Below are 18,907 nucleotides of genomic sequence, written 5' to 3' on the forward strand. Positions count from 1 at the left end.
CGACTGTGGAGATTATTAGACTGGAGAAGGACCACTGGTTTGTAGATGACAGATTGCAGTACGTACTATAAATTGAATAAAGTAAAACCGTATAGACTAGAATTTTGGAAAATCTGTCACAGTCCCAGTCTTGTGTCCCAGTCCCAGTGTAATAACCAAAATGTCCTTTCTTGTTTTGTATGGCAGGAGGAAACTGAACTAAAGTTTTGCTTTATCAATAACCCCTTTTGTTGTGTTTCATTGCAACACTATTTTTTTTCCAAAATTATGCATCATGTCTGGTGTGGTCACTAATGGATTTTGTCAGCTGGATTTTTCAACCACTTATAATGGTGCCATTTTTTCTGTTGGGTACTTTTAAGAATACAAACACTTGTGAATGCTGGTACTTCTTTGTGTTCTAAAGACAGCTAAATCATGTAGTAAATCTACTTTTTGTCTTAGACTCAGATAAAGAAACACTAATGATCTGTATTTGTTTGGTGACTGGTCATTTGTTTTATCAAAGTATGCATAGATTAGATATAGGCTACATTTACATACAAAATACTGTACATATAAACATGTATACCAAATGGCAACTACCACAACTTGAGGCTGAAGCTGACATGAAAGTATCTTGAAGTGCCACTGATGGCTGTCATATGCTGGCTCCGAATTGACTCCCATTCAAAAAGTATCAACTTCTGCCTAGAAATACTAGGTTGATAATTTTCTTCAACGAGTTATTGTGGTCTCAGCTGCTTCATTCAGGCCCCCTTATGAGTGTGCTGGTGGTCATTTTTGAAATTATTGCTCTGTTAATAAGATTTGAAGACTTATAGGAGCTTTGATGTCTGCCATGTGGGCGTTTATTGACAGTTTGCTCACCTGCTGCTATCCCCAGCTCCGGTACTCGCACTGAGTATTGTCTCAATATTTGGTAAGTTTAATGTTACTTGATTAAGATACCTGCCCTGTTGGCACAATTGAGTGAAAACAGCTAACGTTAGCCCAAGTATGGATGGCTCTGTGTTCCCAGTAAGCTAGCATCCGTTTGGTCTGAGGTAGCGGGGCATGTTTCCAGCACTCCTTATTTAGAAGGTCCTGGCTCAAAACGGAAAAGATAGTGCCAACCACAAGCAGCAACTCTGGGCTTCAAACCGGCTCCAATGCAGTCTACTCAGACACACATCCACAAACTTTGAGACTCCTCTAACATTTTTGTACAAAACTGGGACTCAGATGCAGAGGAAAACACAGGACACCAAGAGCGGTTTGTACAATAAAAATCTTTATCTGGAAACTCAGAGGTTATACATGGGAAGGCAGTCAGTGAAGGCAGCAGAATCCATTCAGGGAAACAGCACAAAAACCAAAGTCCATTAATCCAGGCAGAGACAAAAACCAGGCAAGCAAACACAAAGAGAGAATGGCTGGAGAGCATGTACACACTAGGGCGACTATGACAATCTGGCAAAGGGTAAGTGGAAACACAGGGGTATAAATAGGCCAAGACTAATTACAAACAAGGCACAGGTGTGTAGGGGAAACTGGCGGGAAACTAGAACAATAACCGGAAGTAACTCTAGACAACATACACAAGAACCATGACTACAAAATAAAACATGAAGTGGACACAAAACCCATGAAAACCTTGACACAGACTTGAAAGAGTATCACAATTCCACTATGTAACTTGAGTTAGTCATGACATAAATTATGAGCCTTTAGCGTGTGGCCATTTTTTATAATCAGTAACTTCCCAGTTGCTAACACATGCCTATAATATACTGTACTGTATACTTCTACAAAGTTATTGTACTTTAAACTAGTAAGAAGATAAACTGAAATGAACTTTTATCGAACTCTCTCCACAGTATTCAAGTCTGAAAGTTTTATCAAAAAGGGAGAATTGGTACATACTGTACATTGAGATAGGCTGAATAAGCATTGACAGTACCTGCGAAATACCAGTGGATGCTTACGGGTACAGTAGGTTTTATAGGCAACTCACACTGATAGGAACACTGGCGGATATGTTTCATTTGTTTCACTGGACTGACTAAAGGACAAAAAAGGGAGAAACTGTTCATTACTTAAGTCATTGTTTATTGTGTTGAAGTTACTTTCATTGATCTGTTGATTGATATTGATATTTTGGAATTGATAATATTCCCTTTAAGAGGTAATTCTGGTAGGATGTTAAAAGATATTTTATATAGGATAAATGCTAATATAGGATAAACTTAGACTCTAAAGGGATCCATAACTAAGTGACCACTAGACATTATCTACTGAAGTGGTAAATGGTTATAGACTGTCAGTTTATATTCTCATCATACAGACAGTTAATACATTAATACTTTTTAAACTTAGCTATTGGTCTTCTTTATTCTTGCTACTTGATGCTTACTGCTTAATACTCTTTACAGTCCCTGACGCACTGGTGCATGTGATTACTGATTTATAGATGTAGATACACGTGTCTGTACCACTCAGTGTCTACTATAGTAAGCTAGAGCTAAGCCCAGTTACACTTGCATATGTGCCAAGGAAGCGTAATGGATCGTTTGTCCCAGATTCTCAGTATTGCGTGACATGATATGTTTCTGTTTTTTTGTGTGTGTTAGTTAAGGTGTCCTGAGTGTTTTATTGTGCATGTGTGTGTGTGTGTTTGTGTATGAGTACTCCTAACCATGTTATGATGAATTTGTTTTCAGCACAGGATGGACCTTTTACGTGTGTGTGTGTGTGTGTTTGCTGGGTTATAATTGAAGACAGTTGAAGTGTGTATATATATATATTTGAGACTGAGGGTAAAGGGCGATAAGGAGAGTTATAGCAAGACAGCAAGTGCTTTGTGTGCAGTGTGGCGTGGCAAATTGGATTCCAGTATTTGTGTATTTCTCTGTGTGCTGTCCACAAGCCTGCTGTCAAGGTTTAAAGAGGTACCTCTCATGAACAGAGATAGTGTGTGTGTGTGTGTGAGAGAGAGAGAGAGAGAGAGAGAGAGACAAAGAGCAAAGAAGAAACAAAGATTTACAGAAAGAAGTCTGTGAGAGGGATGCATGAAGTATGAGTAAGAGAAGTTGCAAAGACATACCATTGATTTTTATTCTTGTTGCTGACTGCTTTTAAAACAAGACAACTGGCCAAACTACGTAGCAGAACTATAGAGACATTGGCAGGGTAAATGATAAATACATACAGGTATGGGCAGTAATGTAATGACATAATTGTCTAACATGTGGAATCATGATGTGTGCCAGTGTCTGCAAATGCAAATGTATGTGGTCATGCAGGCCACTCTGAATGTATATATTTATCAAAGGAAAACACCAGAGGACTAAGGAATAAAAAGACAAACATGGGAAGAAAGAAAGAGAGAATGTGAGTGTCTCCAGTGCTTCTGATTTGGCGTATTCAAGACAAGTCAATTTTTCTTTGTATCGCCCAACATCACAAATCACAAATTTGCCTCAGGGGGCTTTACAATCTGTACAACAAATACAGTAGTGGAGTTTTAGATATACATTTATTAGGGATAGGAATGCTCTGCAGGCTGAAAAACATACATCACTGGTTGAGCTAAACCTCACTCAAGCTGACTAACAAAACTCTTCAGCAGTCAAGCTGAAGAGTTTTGTTAGTCAGTTCTCCAAGATACTTGGAGCGACCTGCCTGCCAAGTACCTACTGTGCGTGTACTAAATTTTGATTTGATTTAGGTTTCTTCTGTTTACTCATGAAAAAAAACCAAAAACATTTATGACATTATTTTTGAAAGCATCCTCACTTTACTTTTAGTGCCTAAAACTTTTGCACAGTACTGAATTTATAATAATAAAAATAATGCTTAGTAGCCAGAAGTGGATATACTAGGAAAAACAAATTAAATAGTTTGGCAGTGAACATTCAGTATGAACATTTTGTATTGGCAGCAAACAGTTGGAAGATATATTCAATGGCAACGGTTCCTCATTATGTTTAAAAAAAAAACAAACATGGTTTTTTGAACTAACAACCCGACTGGGGTTGAAACATTGTCTATTTAAATAAATTGGTGCTTTAGAGTCCGTGTGTGCAGGTGTTGCACATGTGATGTGTTTATAATTATGCTACGTCTATTGTTCATTCATGCACATGTATATTCATGATATTTAGGCAAACTACCAAGATAGCAATGGCAATGTATTTGCCACCATGAACTTTCCAAAATATCAATGACATAGTTCAAGTTGCGTAACCTTAACAATTGTACAATAAACTGCATCTAGCTTTAAGACCTGTATTATTTTAGTTTTGTGTTTTCCTTGAGCATATTCCCAAATAAAGTTTGGTTTAATCAAATGAATACAGATGAACTGATATTCAGAAACCTTGGGGCCACGATGTATTACTCTAGCATATTAGTACTGGTTGTTTTCTTGGTGTCTGGGCATATATATGTATATGTAATGAAGCTGCCATAGTAGTCTTCTTGGAGGTGTCAGGGTACCAGTGGTGGAAGAAAAATTCAGATCCCATACCAAAGTACAAGTAGCCTTACTACAAAATTACATACAAGTACTGCATTATTAGTTGTACTTAAGTTGTAGAACAGAAATATGATCAGAAAAATCTACTTAAAGTACTCATTATACAGAAAAGTGGCCCCTGTGAGTGTTGTATTATTATGTACTCAATGATGATTTAAAGGACCAGTGTGTAGGATTTAGTGGCATCTAGTGGTGAGGTTGCAGATTGCAACCAACTGAATACCCCTCCCACTCCTCCTCCAAGCATGTAGAACCTACTTGGGCCACGAAACCTGTGAAAAACATGATCGGCCCTCTTGAGAGGCAGTGTTTGGTTTGTTCATTCTGGGCTACTGTAGAAACATGGCGGTGCAACATGGCGGCCTCTGTGGAAGAGGCCATACTTATGAATGTTATATTCCATCTCTTCCAGTATTTCTGCCAATAGATCCCCCTAAATCTTACACACTGGTCCTGTAATGTGTATGTGGCATTTTACTTTATATACTGGTCATGTAATCTATTTCAATGCATCATATCTTATTTTATTTTATTTTATTTTTAGTTGAAATTAAGTTCATATTTGTATATAAAATCTTAATATACAAAGTAAATGGTAACTAAAGCTGTCAAATGGAGTAAAAAGTACATTATTTCCTTTTGAATTGTGGAGCACAAGTATAACGTAGCATATAAGTAGTAGTAGTACTTAATAAAGCACAAGTACCTAAAAATTGTACTTACAGTACATGAGTTAATGTATTTAGGTATATTCCACCACTACAGGGTAAATACACATTTTACAGAGGGCAATAGGTGAAGGAAGGGAGAGTTGGTAGAAGCCCGAAAAGCTAATTCTTGCAGTGTAGCCCCTAACTGTTTAAACTGGCAATGGATAGACAGATAGACAAGGATTACTTTGAAACTAAAATAGACAAAGACACAAACATCACACATACACAGTCCTGCCAACTGCAAACTCATCAACACCCACAGAGTTGGCATACTTGCACACATGCATGTACACATTCACATACAAAACAGATATTAAGCACCCCCTTTGTCAACAGAACAGTAAAAATTCTTTTGAGCAAGTCATTGAAGCCCTAACTGGTAGAACTGACTCCCTGAATAGTAGCACGAGCCCAGAGGCCATCACACATGTCTCTGTTGAGAAGGTAAATGTTGCTGAGGTAGCGACGGCACAGAAGTGTTTATGTAGAGATGATTTGTTCTCGGCACAGCCACTGGAGCCAAACAACTACAGAGTCCCTGCTGTTTGAATCTGTGTTTGATCTGTGGATAGTTTATGGATGGAAGCCAGCTGGCTCATGTGGAATCCAGAATAGAGACGTACTGTAGTTAGCCGACAAAAGAGTTATAACCCACGATAGATATAACACAGATATTTTCACACACAGCCACAAACCTACAGGTGAAGGCAGAATATGTGTAAGAAATAAGAATGTTGGGTTGTTATCGTTGGGTATATAAATTAGGTAGTTGACAGTAGAAATTTCAGGGTGTATAAAAAGCGTTACAATCTCTTTTGTCAGTAACCATAATACAAAGCTGTGAGTGGGTTGTTGAATTCCTGGTTGCTCCTGCTGTGGAATTCCTCAGTGGTAGAATCACAGAGGACTTTGGTTACATCTTGCAAAAACTGCCCCCTTTAACAAGTCAAATTTAGTATTTTCTGTTTTGAAAGGTTACTGTGTCTAAGTTTTTAACAGAATCAAGGTTCCTGTTAACATCTAACCTGGAGACCCACAATGTAAAATGCAGTGGGTGTCAGTTTCCTCAAAGATGGTATTAATCTCTTTTTCCCTTTTTTATCATAACTCTCGTGATGGATTATGGACTTGTTATTGGAATTATGCAATATTGAATCCTTTGAGACAGATTTAGCTAGTTTCCTACTCTTCTGAAGGCAACACTTTGAAGGCTGCATCCGTCAGACTATTACTGTAACATAAGTTATTCACAGCAGTTTTGGGGAGAACACTTGTTACTAGCTAGTGGATTATGTAATTTACTTTATCATAGTATTAGAGCAGTGGCCACTACCAGCACTGTCCTAACTTTTGCACCAATTAGCCAACCACCCATAATCCAGTCTCCCAGACTCTGCATCATTCCGCTGCTCAGGCTTCAGCCAAATATTGATCTGACCTCTAGCATCGTAACTTCTAAGCATCCAGTTAGCATTTTATGTTTAACAGGGATCAGTTGCTGCTTGTTAATGAACAACTGAATGAGAATCAGTTTTATTATAGATAGATAGATAGATAGATAGATGCATAAGTAGATAGATGAAAGATAGGTTTCTTCTATACCTTTGTTATCCAATTAAGACGAAGAATGAAATGTTCCAAATATATTATCTGTGCATTGACATGGTCCATTACTGTCTGAAATGAATGTACTAACAAGTAATCACTAGTAATCACTCTTACTGACACTCATTTATTAGTCAAAATGTGTTTTAATTAGTTTGTAATTTGCTTGAAAAACAAGTATTGGGCACCAGCACTTACTTTTTAGATTTCAAATGGGACTTGTGTGCACACACATAATGACTTCCTCAGTGTGCGGGAAATGTTTCTGACTACGCCGGCAACACTATTTGTATAGTACTACAACTTTCATTTAGTTTGTGTAATTAATGGTTTCACACACAAGCCTCAACAAGAATGATAAATCAGGTGTCAGAAATCATTGCTTATTCACACCACTGGGAGAGCAAATCAAGTTAGACAAACAGCAAATCAAGTTGAAATATCTCATGTGGCTTTTAAGGCTCTTAGCCAGGCTCTCTGTGTATCATTGAATAGAGAGGAGATGTGCAAATGTTGCAGTCAAAACACCAGGTAACACTTCTTTATTCTGTTTTATATAGAGTTTATGGAAGTGTTAACGCCTTGCTCCAACTGCAGAAACCCACAGGGATTTGAACCCCTAACTGTCAATACTCCTACCATCCTGTACTCCTTTGGCTGCACTTCTTCAGTGGCTTGAAAATCAATTTCTGAACCGAGCAAGTGTGCATGTTTGGTTTGAACGGGGATAAGCACTCGTTTGTCAGTGTTTGTTTCTCTGTGAGAAAGTCAATGAGCAAATGGCTTGTATTGTTAGCTGAAGGAAATGTCAATGGGGGATAGTGGGAGCAGCACTGGGCTCTACTGGGCCTTCTAGAGCCTTTCATCTGAGTTAGCCGACATCATTAAGAGCTTGTCGTGTTTACTTTTTGGTGTCTGCAGTTGGATTTGTGTGCTTGTCCAGAGGCTGTCTGGGAATGTTGTACAGTGTTTATGAGTGCGTATGTACCTGCATGAGTGTGTCCATGCTCAGCTGTCTACCCATGTATGTGTTACAGTTTCTCTAGGTTTGGTCTTGTTGAGTTTGTGTATAGTAATATTTCTATCTGTGTGTATATGTGTGTGTAAATGCCTCTATATAAGTGAGCCTACGGCCCATTAAGCCTTCAGCACAGTCTGGAGTTCGCTAATGAGGATCTGTGTCACATCAAAGCACCAGAGTTGTTAGCTTTCAACTCTGGCCAAAAGTGTGTGTTAGTATATGTGTGTGTTGGGGAGGTTTATCCCTGGCCATTCCTTTGCATCTCCTGCTAAAGTGCAGCAAATCAATGCCCAACACAGGTACCTAGGTATCAGCCTTAAATGCTAGTGACTGCTTAAAATGTATTGTATTGTATTATAAATGTATGTTCATGTCCACTCCTCACTTTCATATTCACTCCTTGCACTATCAGCTGTCTGCTGTGTGCGTGTACCATCCCCATAAACTCATTCAGTCACTGATGTGATGTGAGGTGTCGAATGGTGAGGTTTTAGGACTAAATAGAGATGCTATAGTGTTATGTAAAGGCAAGACTTCCTGCCGAGATGATGGAGCTCCTAATGATGCAGGGAGAAAATGCAGCAGTTAATATAACAGATGGTTACATTTAAGATGTACAGGAACAAAAATTGAAATATGGAAATATGGATGTGATAACATGGCATTTTCATGTGTCACCACCTGACATAACTGAAGGGCAATTCAGCTTTAACACACCCATTTCATGTTATATTGCACATTTGTTCTGAAAAAGTGGTGCTTTCTCAAGACAGAAATGAGAAAATGATGCTGTTTATCCATCAGGAACCAATTGGCAGTTTCTTTGGAATCAACAAAAGAACTTGGGAAGGACAAGGAAGGGAACTCCATGTGCACAAAGTCAAACTTGGTCAGAAGAGCATCCAGAGACAACGAGGCTGCCATATGACAGGACTTAATAGGATTTAATGGAGCACTGATCATATGTCAAAACAAGTTGTTGAAAGAGGAATTCCACAATCAGTTTACTAGTCATTGGATCAGTGATTGAGTCTGTGGAAACAGTTTAATATCTTTTGGCTCCGGAGGATCTTTGTCAAGTTAGAAAATACTATGATGAGGTCAGCAGGGATTGGGTTCGTTAATTGCAAAATTGTGATCTATAAGCCTACATTACAAACTGGTGGTGTTTAGTTTGAAAGACATGGTCATTTACCAGACAGGGAAGGTCTAACAAAAAGACAAAAATTGTTTTGTGGGAAGTGTAGGATCCAGAACTTAAAGAGCTTGACTCACTAGGGACTAACTCATTTTTGAAATCAGCCTTTTAAAAGTCCCCTGATATCATTAAAATGCAATACCACATACTGGAAATCTGTTAACTCATTACTGTAACTCATTATTATAGCTGTATAATGCACATTTGAATGTTGCTGTGGTTGGAGGCACCTTTCATGAGATAGTGTTGATTAGGTTTGTCAAGTTGCACCATTCTGGTGAGAAATGCATTTTAACATCATCACAGGTTAGTGACACTTTTAGAGCATAACAACAGCATTGAGATGACTTTGCAAACAGGGCACTAGATTCACTGTCATGCTGTAGTTCGAATATGCTCGAATTTACAGGTTGCAGCTTTAAAAACAAGGGTAGAAACTTTTTCGATGACTGATTTTAATGGCTTGTTCAGCTGGCATTATTTTAATCTCTGTAATAAATGTTCAGAATAGTGAAAAGTGGGGCATTTGCAGTGGCTGTGGCTCAGGAGGTAGAGTGGGTCACTAATCACAGTGTGGGTGGTTTGACCCACAGCTCTGTGGGGAAGGCACTGAATCCCAAATTACTCCCGGTGATTAGGCTAGCACCTTGCATGGTAGCTTGCTGCCACTGACATGTGAGTAAGTGTGTACCAAAGATTAAGATGTTGATATGAAGCTAATGTAAAATTTCCACTTTGACTTTAAAAGAACCTCTCATACCACAGGAATTTTAAAATTGCTGAACCTCCAGCATTGATTGTTCCACAGGCCAAGAAATATGTACATACAACACATTTTAACACTTTCACCAAAGCTTTAGCCTTTTGATGTGAAATATTGGATATGTTTATGAAATAAAAACACACTAAGCAAATGAACTAAATCTTTTTGAGCATTGCTGGTAAACTGTGTGTGTGTGTGTGTGTGTGTTTGTGTTTGTGTGTGTGCGCGCAGTACACATACTTTACCGTCTATGCATTAGCCTGATTGGTGCTCAAAATATAATAAATCAAAAATGTGAAGTAAAACTCAATCTCTCTTTTTATTTTTTTTTAGAAATAATTCACTGTACAGACTTCTATGTGTGAATGTGTGTGCCTGTGTGTGTGTGTGTGTGTGTGTGTTTGTGTGACAGCAGCCAGCTTGTATATACAACACTGTGATATACGAGCTGGCTGCTGACATATGATCAGTAAAGGTCAATCCGTGCCTGACATGTGTCGTTAATCACACATATACGCCACTCAGAGTTAACCACACCATCTAAGGGATGGCTGGGATATTTTATTGCCTTTTAGCTGAGTACCAACACAACACACCTAAGGCAGAAAATTAGCTTTGCTGTCCACAGAGCACAGCCAGTAAATCAACAGTTTATTAGGGGAAAAAAACCCTCATACTTAAGTGTCATGCTTTGGAATAAGAAAAATCAATTAACTGTGTCATTTTAGTACGTCTTCATCCTAATACCCTAAAATTGATAAAAGGTTAAAATGAGACTATGCAACTTTTTAATGGAGAGATAACAATATTTCTCCTACAAATTAAAAGTCAAATTCATAAGTCATAAAACACACTATTGCTAAGTTCAATATACTCAGGGGTTGTGAGAGATATTGATGCGTAACTGATACTTCTGAGTCACTTTGCTGATTTTATGTCTCTTCTCTACATGTTACAGATTAACAGTCTAATGTTCAATTTCCTCACCAAAATTGAAACAGAGAGTGAACACATTGTATCTTATTAGGAGACATGTTTGCTTTTCCTGCTCGTGGTCCCATCCTACTTATGCAGTTGCAGATTGTCTTTTACAGTATATACTGTACATGATGTCAGATATCTATGTTAAACATGGTCAAAGTACCAAAACTTGAGGTGAACGTATGTAGAAATGCTCCCTGAAAGTCAGAAGCCAGGACTTAACCTGCTCTGAACATTTTGTTTGTGACTTTTTTTTCTGCCTTACTGACGAGCTGACGCCAGCTCGTTGTGCATGTCCATAAACGTCTGTACCATAGCCTCGGTTGCTAAGGTTGTTGCTAAGGTTTTTCCACGTGTTGTTTTTGTTGTCTACTTGCATATTTCAGATCAGATTTCAGCTTGAACATGTACAGATGTACAGTATTTGAGAAGGTGACATTTCAAGTAAAGAATGAGTATAAGTAGTGAAATCCTACTGCTATAGTTCTTTGCATAGTTTGTTGATGTAGCCTCTGGAGTCAGTGGAAGTCTCCGGAGGGGCAGCTTCTGAGAGCTGGCCATTGAAAACAGAGTCGGCTCCTCAGGAGGAGGGCTGCATAAATTGCCAGTATAAGATAAATAAGGAGTTTTTTGAACTGTTAATCATGCAAAGATAGTCCAGCAGAGCCCCAGATTAAAACTATTGACCTGCAAATGTGCAGAATATGTGCCTTTTAAGTGCAAAGATTTACTGGTGAAGATCAATGACTTTGTTCCACCTCTGCAATGAGATATAATTTCATTTTTCGCTGCTCATGCTGTTAAAAATGCTAAAATAAAACAGTGTTTAACAGCCACCGTCTGTTGTCCCGGTGAAAGTAGGGCTATTATGTGACAGCATGATCTGGTAACATGGATCATTAGTTCAGGTTTAACAAGGCAGCGGTCGTGCAAGTAGATCATGAGGTTCTTCAAAATTACTTATTAGTTTTACAGGTCAGTGACTGTGCCAGTAATGTGTGTCCTCTTTTCCTCTGTGTAGTTTACATTGATACTTTTACATTGCTTTTGCCTTGTAGGAATCTGTCGATATTTGATTTGAATAAACCAGCAAAGGAGATGCCATTAAACTTCATGAAAATTCCTCCCACTTTCTCTTTTTCCTCTAACCACATACAAATCTATTCTACCAAAGCAGCATGGATTTAACAACAAGTTTATTTTGTTCGACTTTTTGTTTTTAATGTTTCCAAGGCTGAAATCATGGTCATTATATTGGAGCCTGTGTGTGTATATTATCTTTGGCAGATTAATGGGAGCCATGCCCCATCATACATTATGTCTTTAGTAAACTTCACCTCAGGGTTAATGATCAGGGAATGTGATCATTAACATTTGACTGACCATTAAGATTCTTGTGCTGTGGGCTCACTGCTGCTCAAAAATATAGCTTTTTGTTCCCAGAGATAGCAATTTAGTTAAGTCAAGCACTTCTGGAATTGCAGTACAAGGATGTGTGATACCCGTGGATGAAAATGTAATCCCACTTGAACTTTGTGCCTTCTTTCTACCTTACTCTGACTTCCTTTCCACTGGATTATCATCTCAATGAAACATCCATTTAAGCTTTCCCTTTTTACTCCAGTGGTGACTGAGAAAGACCAGAAGATGCTTAAAATAGTTGAAATTGCACTGAGACACCCACCATAATGGATATGATGAGTTATTTTGCTTAAACTCGACACATTACAGGACAGTCAAAACCTTTTGAATCTTTGAAGCTATGGACGTGTTTCACAATGTTGGGGTATTTGCACAGCCAATATGGTGGTTGAAATTGAATCTGTAAATTCCACATATTATCAGATATTTTTGGCAAACAGTCCTGTCTGAGAAGATAAACAAATCTGGTTTAAATTCCTCTATAACATAGTCAGTCTTCAACCTAAATAACAGGTACCACCCAGTTAGTTAGGAGTGTGCCCGAATACAAATACATTATTCGGCAAAGCACAAATAGTGTTTTATTAATATTTGTTTCATACAAATATTTTTAAAATTGTTTGTTTTTGAGAAGAAAAAAACAAAACATGTCAAATACCAGCGAGCAGGTCAGTTAAAGTCACTATCTCAGTGTCTCTCCTCTGCTCCGCTGTTACATCTATCAGCAAGTCTCAATGAGGGGAGTCACATCCACCTGCTACATGACACATATTTCTTAATTTGGACATCACTTTCATTTTCATCTTTAATTCTCTAAAATTATAAGTGTAATAAAAAAAAACAGGATTTTTAAGCCTCTTTCCACTTTTATTCGAATACAAATAATTTTGCTGCCTCAACAAATACAGATACAAATACAAATACTGAGCCCTCTGCACATCCCTATAGTTAGTCAGGTAGGGCAGTTGAAAATGCATGGAAATGTTTTCTGAAATGGTTTTCTTTAAGGTTGCTTTTTCAGATTGCAATATTAACTTAAACAAAATGGGCTGTTTGCATATTTGCATAATCAGCTGTCCCTTAACAAGTGCTCTAGGGTGCAGGTAACAAAAAGCCATAATATTATATTTTGTATGTTCACTGCTTTCTTTTCCTAGTATCACTTCATAGTCAGGGGCACATTATTGTGTCACACTTAAATGTGCCATTCAGTGTGAGGCAATAGGTAGAAATATGCAAAAAACCCCAGAATAAAACAGAGCAGCCAATGACAACATTATACACTGTATCAATAGTACAGAGCCAAGCAATGCTCAGAGCAGTCTGGCTTGTTAAAGTCACTCTGTGTCTGAAAAAGCACAATAAGTATTAACTCTTCAACAAAAGCACAGAAATTGGAAAGTTCTGGACATATTCACGATACAAAGTACTTTGCTTGCTTTCACCGGAAAGGACAATTAACAACAGCTGCAAACACAGCAGTGAAGCCAAAGCAGAGCGTTGCTGCAGACAGTAAACAGCAGCTAGTCTGTCCCACTGGCCCTAATGAGCAGTAATGGTGTCAACGACTCCTGCACTTTGCATTTTTATTAGGGAAAAGGCTGCCGAGATGCACTTTCATTCCTCTAGGTTTATTGTCTGCCATTCTCCCATCTAAATCAGAGTCAGATATTTTCTGAATATTTACTGAAATGCATTTCTTTGTTTTTGTATCATATGTCCAGAGGGTACAAGTCTAGTAGCTTGGCAACATCATGCCATCAACACCTATGACTTCATGTTTACAGCTCTTGTTATAAGCCAGTGTGAACACAAGTAGACTATAACTAAAAAAGCAACCACAAGTTTGACCAACCACTACCACCCCAACTGACACAATCTACCAAAAATGTAACACTGCTTCCTCTCAGAGTCATAAGTTAAACTGAAAGACACAGACATTATACACCATTTAGAAATTATATTTAAAAAATGTGTCCCTTATGACTTCAGATCTTGTCTTATACTCATCAGATTGAGACATTTTCTTCAGTATCAAAGTAATCCAGGTGATTGTTGCCTGAACAGTTGGAACAGAAACATCAAGTAGCCAAAGCAAAAGGACTTTTCATGATTTAAATGAACCAAATAACTAAAATGTACATGGTGAAATTCAATACTCACCTCAGCAACACTGACCCCAATAACCTCTCATCAGTTTTCACCAGGTTAGTTGTCCAATGAAGGATAAAGTTTGACCAATCTTCCACAGCTGTTATTTTTACCTGGCCTGGCACCGTTCACAAATTGATAAGAGGGAAACCGAGGAGCTGAAGTTTGACACCATCTCGAAAACAAATGCAAATGAGTCATTTGGGAGCGTCTCAGAATTTCTTTTGATAGCTTTTTTCTCTCATAAACCAACTTTACATTCATCTGGGCCTCCTCCCCCCCTCTGTGTTTACACAATCTCCAGTTTTTTTTAAAGAAAATCATAAAGTATGGCCCAATGCAATTTTGACTTACATTTTCCTACTTACCTCCTGTTCTAATTTCACTGTTGATTTCCCCTGGGCCATTACACAGGTTTTATTTTGACTTGGTATAGATTTTTCTTTCTTTTTTTTTTGAAGGTTCTTCTTGTAAATGTCTGTACGATGAGTATAAATTGCAATAAAAAACAATTTAATGCAAAAATTGAACCAGACTAGACAATTTCTACAGGTATAAACTTTCCATATAAATATCTGAACACAGATATTTTGTGACATATACAGATACTGATAGTATCTTTGTGTTACACCACTGCTGTACAATACCACTAACATCATTTTAATGAACTATATACAATATTTAATACAGAATTACAGAATGGTATTTTCAGGGGTTTGACAGGGTTGTTTATCAATACTTGTTTTAATTGTTAGCAACATATGGTTACAAAAATCCACAACTGTTTACATTCTGTTTTTACATCTGTTTATTCATTTCAATTTCCACTGTGTATGTATTGCTTGTTTTTCTTGTTTGCATGTTCTTTCCTTGCAGGGCTCCCATTACTGTGCTGCAGCAACAATCTAATTTCCCTGCAGGGATCAATAAAGTTTTATGTTATCTTACAGAGGACCCGATAATTAATCCAGTTTCCTGCTCTGATTTGGCTACAAAAACTCATTGCATTGCATTGTTAGGTTATTCATTTTCACAAAATTTGCTCTAAATTGCTTGCTTTCTTTTCTCTGTTGTGAACATGTAACTGTAAGCACTGCTAGAGTGGATGCTGCACTTCCTTGGCCACCGACAAATTGATTCCTTATTGTTCCTATAATAAGGGAAGATAAATTAACAGTCCTTTTTGTACAAGTCTTTCGCCTCTCTATTGTGGTCGTAAAGCTCAGACGAGCACAGTCTAGTTAGTTTAAGGACCTCCGGAAGCATTCATCTATGAGTGAAGTGGATTTGAGCTTTGTGTAGCTTTTATTGAGAAATGCTTGCTCTGCTTGTTCATTGGAAATCCATGAGCAGGTGCCACTCAGTCATATCAGGACTACTGTTCCTTCTTTTCTCTCTCCAGCTACACAGAATTGATTCCTCTCAACACTAAACCTCCGACTAAACCACTGAACTCTCCTTCTTGACTCTCCCTTTCCTCACTCTTTGATTCTCTTTTTCAAAGCTTTGAGCATTTTGCCACCTTCTCTCATTTACAACCTCTCATTTGTGCTGCTTTTCTATTTCTGTCTCTTGCTTTTAACAGATCCGATTTTTTTTAAGTCTTTGGGAAATGATGCATGTCATATGTCTGCTCTGCTTTGTTTAATTGTCTTTAGACTCCGTGCAATATCTCAGATAACTTTGTATAATAATCAATGTCATAAAAAACAGCCAGGTATTTGCTTTATTACACTGATTCGTGTGAGGAGAGACTGTTTTTCTTTCTGTTTGTGTTTATTCTATTTGTACGTTTTCCTGGCAAGAAACCTCTTGCAGTTGTGTGAATAATGACTGTCCTCTCTTCGTTCCAAAGGTTGAAGTAGTGTGACAATGTTAGACTGCTGTAACGTATTAGGGAGGTGGTCGGGCATATAGTTGGGCATACATGTGTGACTTTGGCACCTGTTAGACGGCAGTTCACACTCTGTCTCCTACTGACATTCAAATTTGGCTTCTTCTAGTTGTGAAGGTGATCTTTCTGTGACCTTTAAACCATTAAACCATTAAAACCATTAAAATGAGCTTCGTCAACCTTGCCTAAATTTAACCGTAGCCTTATAATAGGGGTAGCAGATCAGACAAAGCTCATAAGATATAAAATTTAGGAATCCTTTTTTTGACTTTTCTTGTTTTCTGGCATGGTGTTTTCTCTTCATAATGGGGTTAAATATCAGCTTAGTGGTGTTATCCTGATCGATAAACTGCTGGTTTGTGTATTGATTTCTAATCTGAGGTGAATAAAGTAGTTGGTGAATTTTAAAATGTTCTCTCTCTCTGTCTTCTGTCTTCTCTCTTCTTCTCATCTCAGATCGTTGTGTTGCCATGACGAGCGAGGAGGAGGAGGGCCCCGGCGTTGCAACATCATTAGCAACGACACCATCATCAGCAACAATCTCCAGGGTAACAACAGCCATAGCCAGGGGCGACAGCGATGACGCCGTCACTTCCTCCTCCCCACGCAGGCCCTCCCCGCACCGCCTCCCGTGTCCCGAGGAAAAGGAGGAGAAAAAGGAGGAGATAGAAGAGGAAGGGATTATTGAGGAAGAGAAGATTGAGAAGGAGGAGCAGCAAGATGTGGTGGAGTGTGAGGGGGATGATGAAGACGATGACGACGACGATGATGATGATGGCAGCAGTGATACCAGTGTGTTGGTTGTGCCCTACCCTGAGCTAGTACCTGTGGTCTTCTTCTGTCTCAAGCAGACAACCTGTCCTCGCAGCTGGTGCATCCGCATGGTCTCCAGCCCATATCCTTTTTATATTGGTGATGACAGTAGAGTGTGTGCAGATAGATCATCTTCACATCTCAAACACCGCATGCCTCTGGTCTCCTATCCCATAATCAGATAATCTTTCAGTACCCCCCAGCTCTGGAATATAAAGTAAGCATTAAGAAGGTTTTTTTATCATCACTATGCATTAGGAGCTGCTTGATTCTGTTTATTAACACCAACTCTGATTTTTTTTTGATCACACCTGACCAACTGTTCAACAGTTCCAGTTTAGAGGTATATTTCGAACTGGGAGGAGCTATTCCCATAGACAATGTTAGGTTACGCACAGTTTCAGCACTCTAACGGCTTGGATTGGCGTGAAACTCTCCCGGTTAAATCATCAGTACAAATGATGAACAACTGTGTTAGAAAATGTCTGGTTCTTTGGGAAAAAAATACATACATACAAAAAAATTTTTGGGGTAGAAGTGCATTTGAATGGCTGAAAAGAGCACTTATCTGATAGACAGAGTGGGCCTCCCTTGGTGAAGCAGAAAAATAGTTCCAGCTCTTAACTCCCTGTAAAACCACACCGCCAGTTTTTGAGATACTATTATGTTAGATACTACTAAGCTGTTAGTAGTAGCCTAAGCTGGGAGGCATATTTTTGAGCTTTGGACACACCCTGGCTTGCTTTTTCCCTCTGCTTTCAATCTTTATGCTCAGCTAAGCTGATCAACCTCTGGCTCTGGCTCCATAATTAACTTACAGACATGAGAGTGTTGTCAATCTCCTCATCTCAGGGCAAGTAAGAGAACAAACATCTTTCACAAAATGTCAAACTATTCCTCTGATCTTCAAAATGGATTTGTAGCATTTTAACAATCCATATTTGAATTTGGTATTTAGTCCAAATGCTGCAGTTTTATTGACATAGTGCAGAGGAAATCATTTTACTTTGAATCTTTACTTTGATGTGCTTGATGTGAATGTGCTCTGAGGCCTTTTCTGTTACAAACTGATGCATCAATATAGAAAAGTTTAGTGAATCTATGATAATCATGAACTGATCCAAAGCTAGTTGCATATGTTAAATGTTTGTAGTGGATGTTAGAGGTTAACCTGGAAAACGTTGGTGTTGCTGTAGGCTATGAAATAATTGGCATCATTAATCTGCGTGACACAAATCTCTGTCTTTTTGTGAAATGTTTGTGTATTTTATCACACTAGTGTATGTACCCACACACACACACACACACACACCTTTCACCTGTGCCTGTATAAGAAATGACAGGAGTGCTAGATTACATTACAAGCAGTACACTGCGTTAGCTGCCCCCAGGTTCAGCACACACCTCTTATCAAGCTTCTTAAGAGCAACACTTAATGTGAGGTGATGTGTGACTCACACACAGACTCCCCAAACACACAGTTGTATGTACCTGTAAGTAGTAACACTGGATGTAAAGACTGAGTGAGTGTGTGTGTGTATCTGTATGCATATGTATGTGTGGAAAAGATTAGGTTTGACTGACTGGTTGGAATTCATTAAAGCAGAAACAGAGAAAGAAAAAAGAAGTGATAAGGGAAACAGATGTACAAATAAAAGAAAGTGATATGAAGTGAGGAGACAGAAAAATGAAAAGACAGAGATAAATAAAGTAAAGAGGAAGAAAACTACACTGATAGAAAGACGTAAAGGTGGATAGTAGAAAGAGGGAAAGAGACAAAAAGTGAGACCATCAATAGAAAGTGTTTAAGACAGAGAGAAAGTTTCA

At 38.4% G+C, this 18,907-nt stretch overlaps 1 protein-coding gene across 1 annotated transcript in view; it reads left to right on the forward strand.

Moving 5' to 3' along the window:
* Positions 1-18,907, forward strand: part of LOC137180151 (voltage-dependent T-type calcium channel subunit alpha-1I-like) — a 223,393-nt gene that overhangs the window by 15,898 nt on the left and 188,588 nt on the right. The window contains exon 2 of the mRNA XM_067585420.1: positions 16,724-17,162. Coding sequence (XP_067441521.1) covers positions 16,738-17,162 — 425 coding nt within the window. The 5' untranslated portion in view covers positions 16,724-16,737. The remainder of the gene's footprint in view (positions 1-16,723; positions 17,163-18,907) is intronic.

Source organism: Thunnus thynnus, chromosome 3 (genome assembly GCF_963924715.1).
Source record: "Thunnus thynnus chromosome 3, fThuThy2.1, whole genome shotgun sequence".
NCBI classification, from domain to species: Eukaryota; Metazoa; Chordata; class Actinopteri; order Scombriformes; family Scombridae; genus Thunnus; species Thunnus thynnus.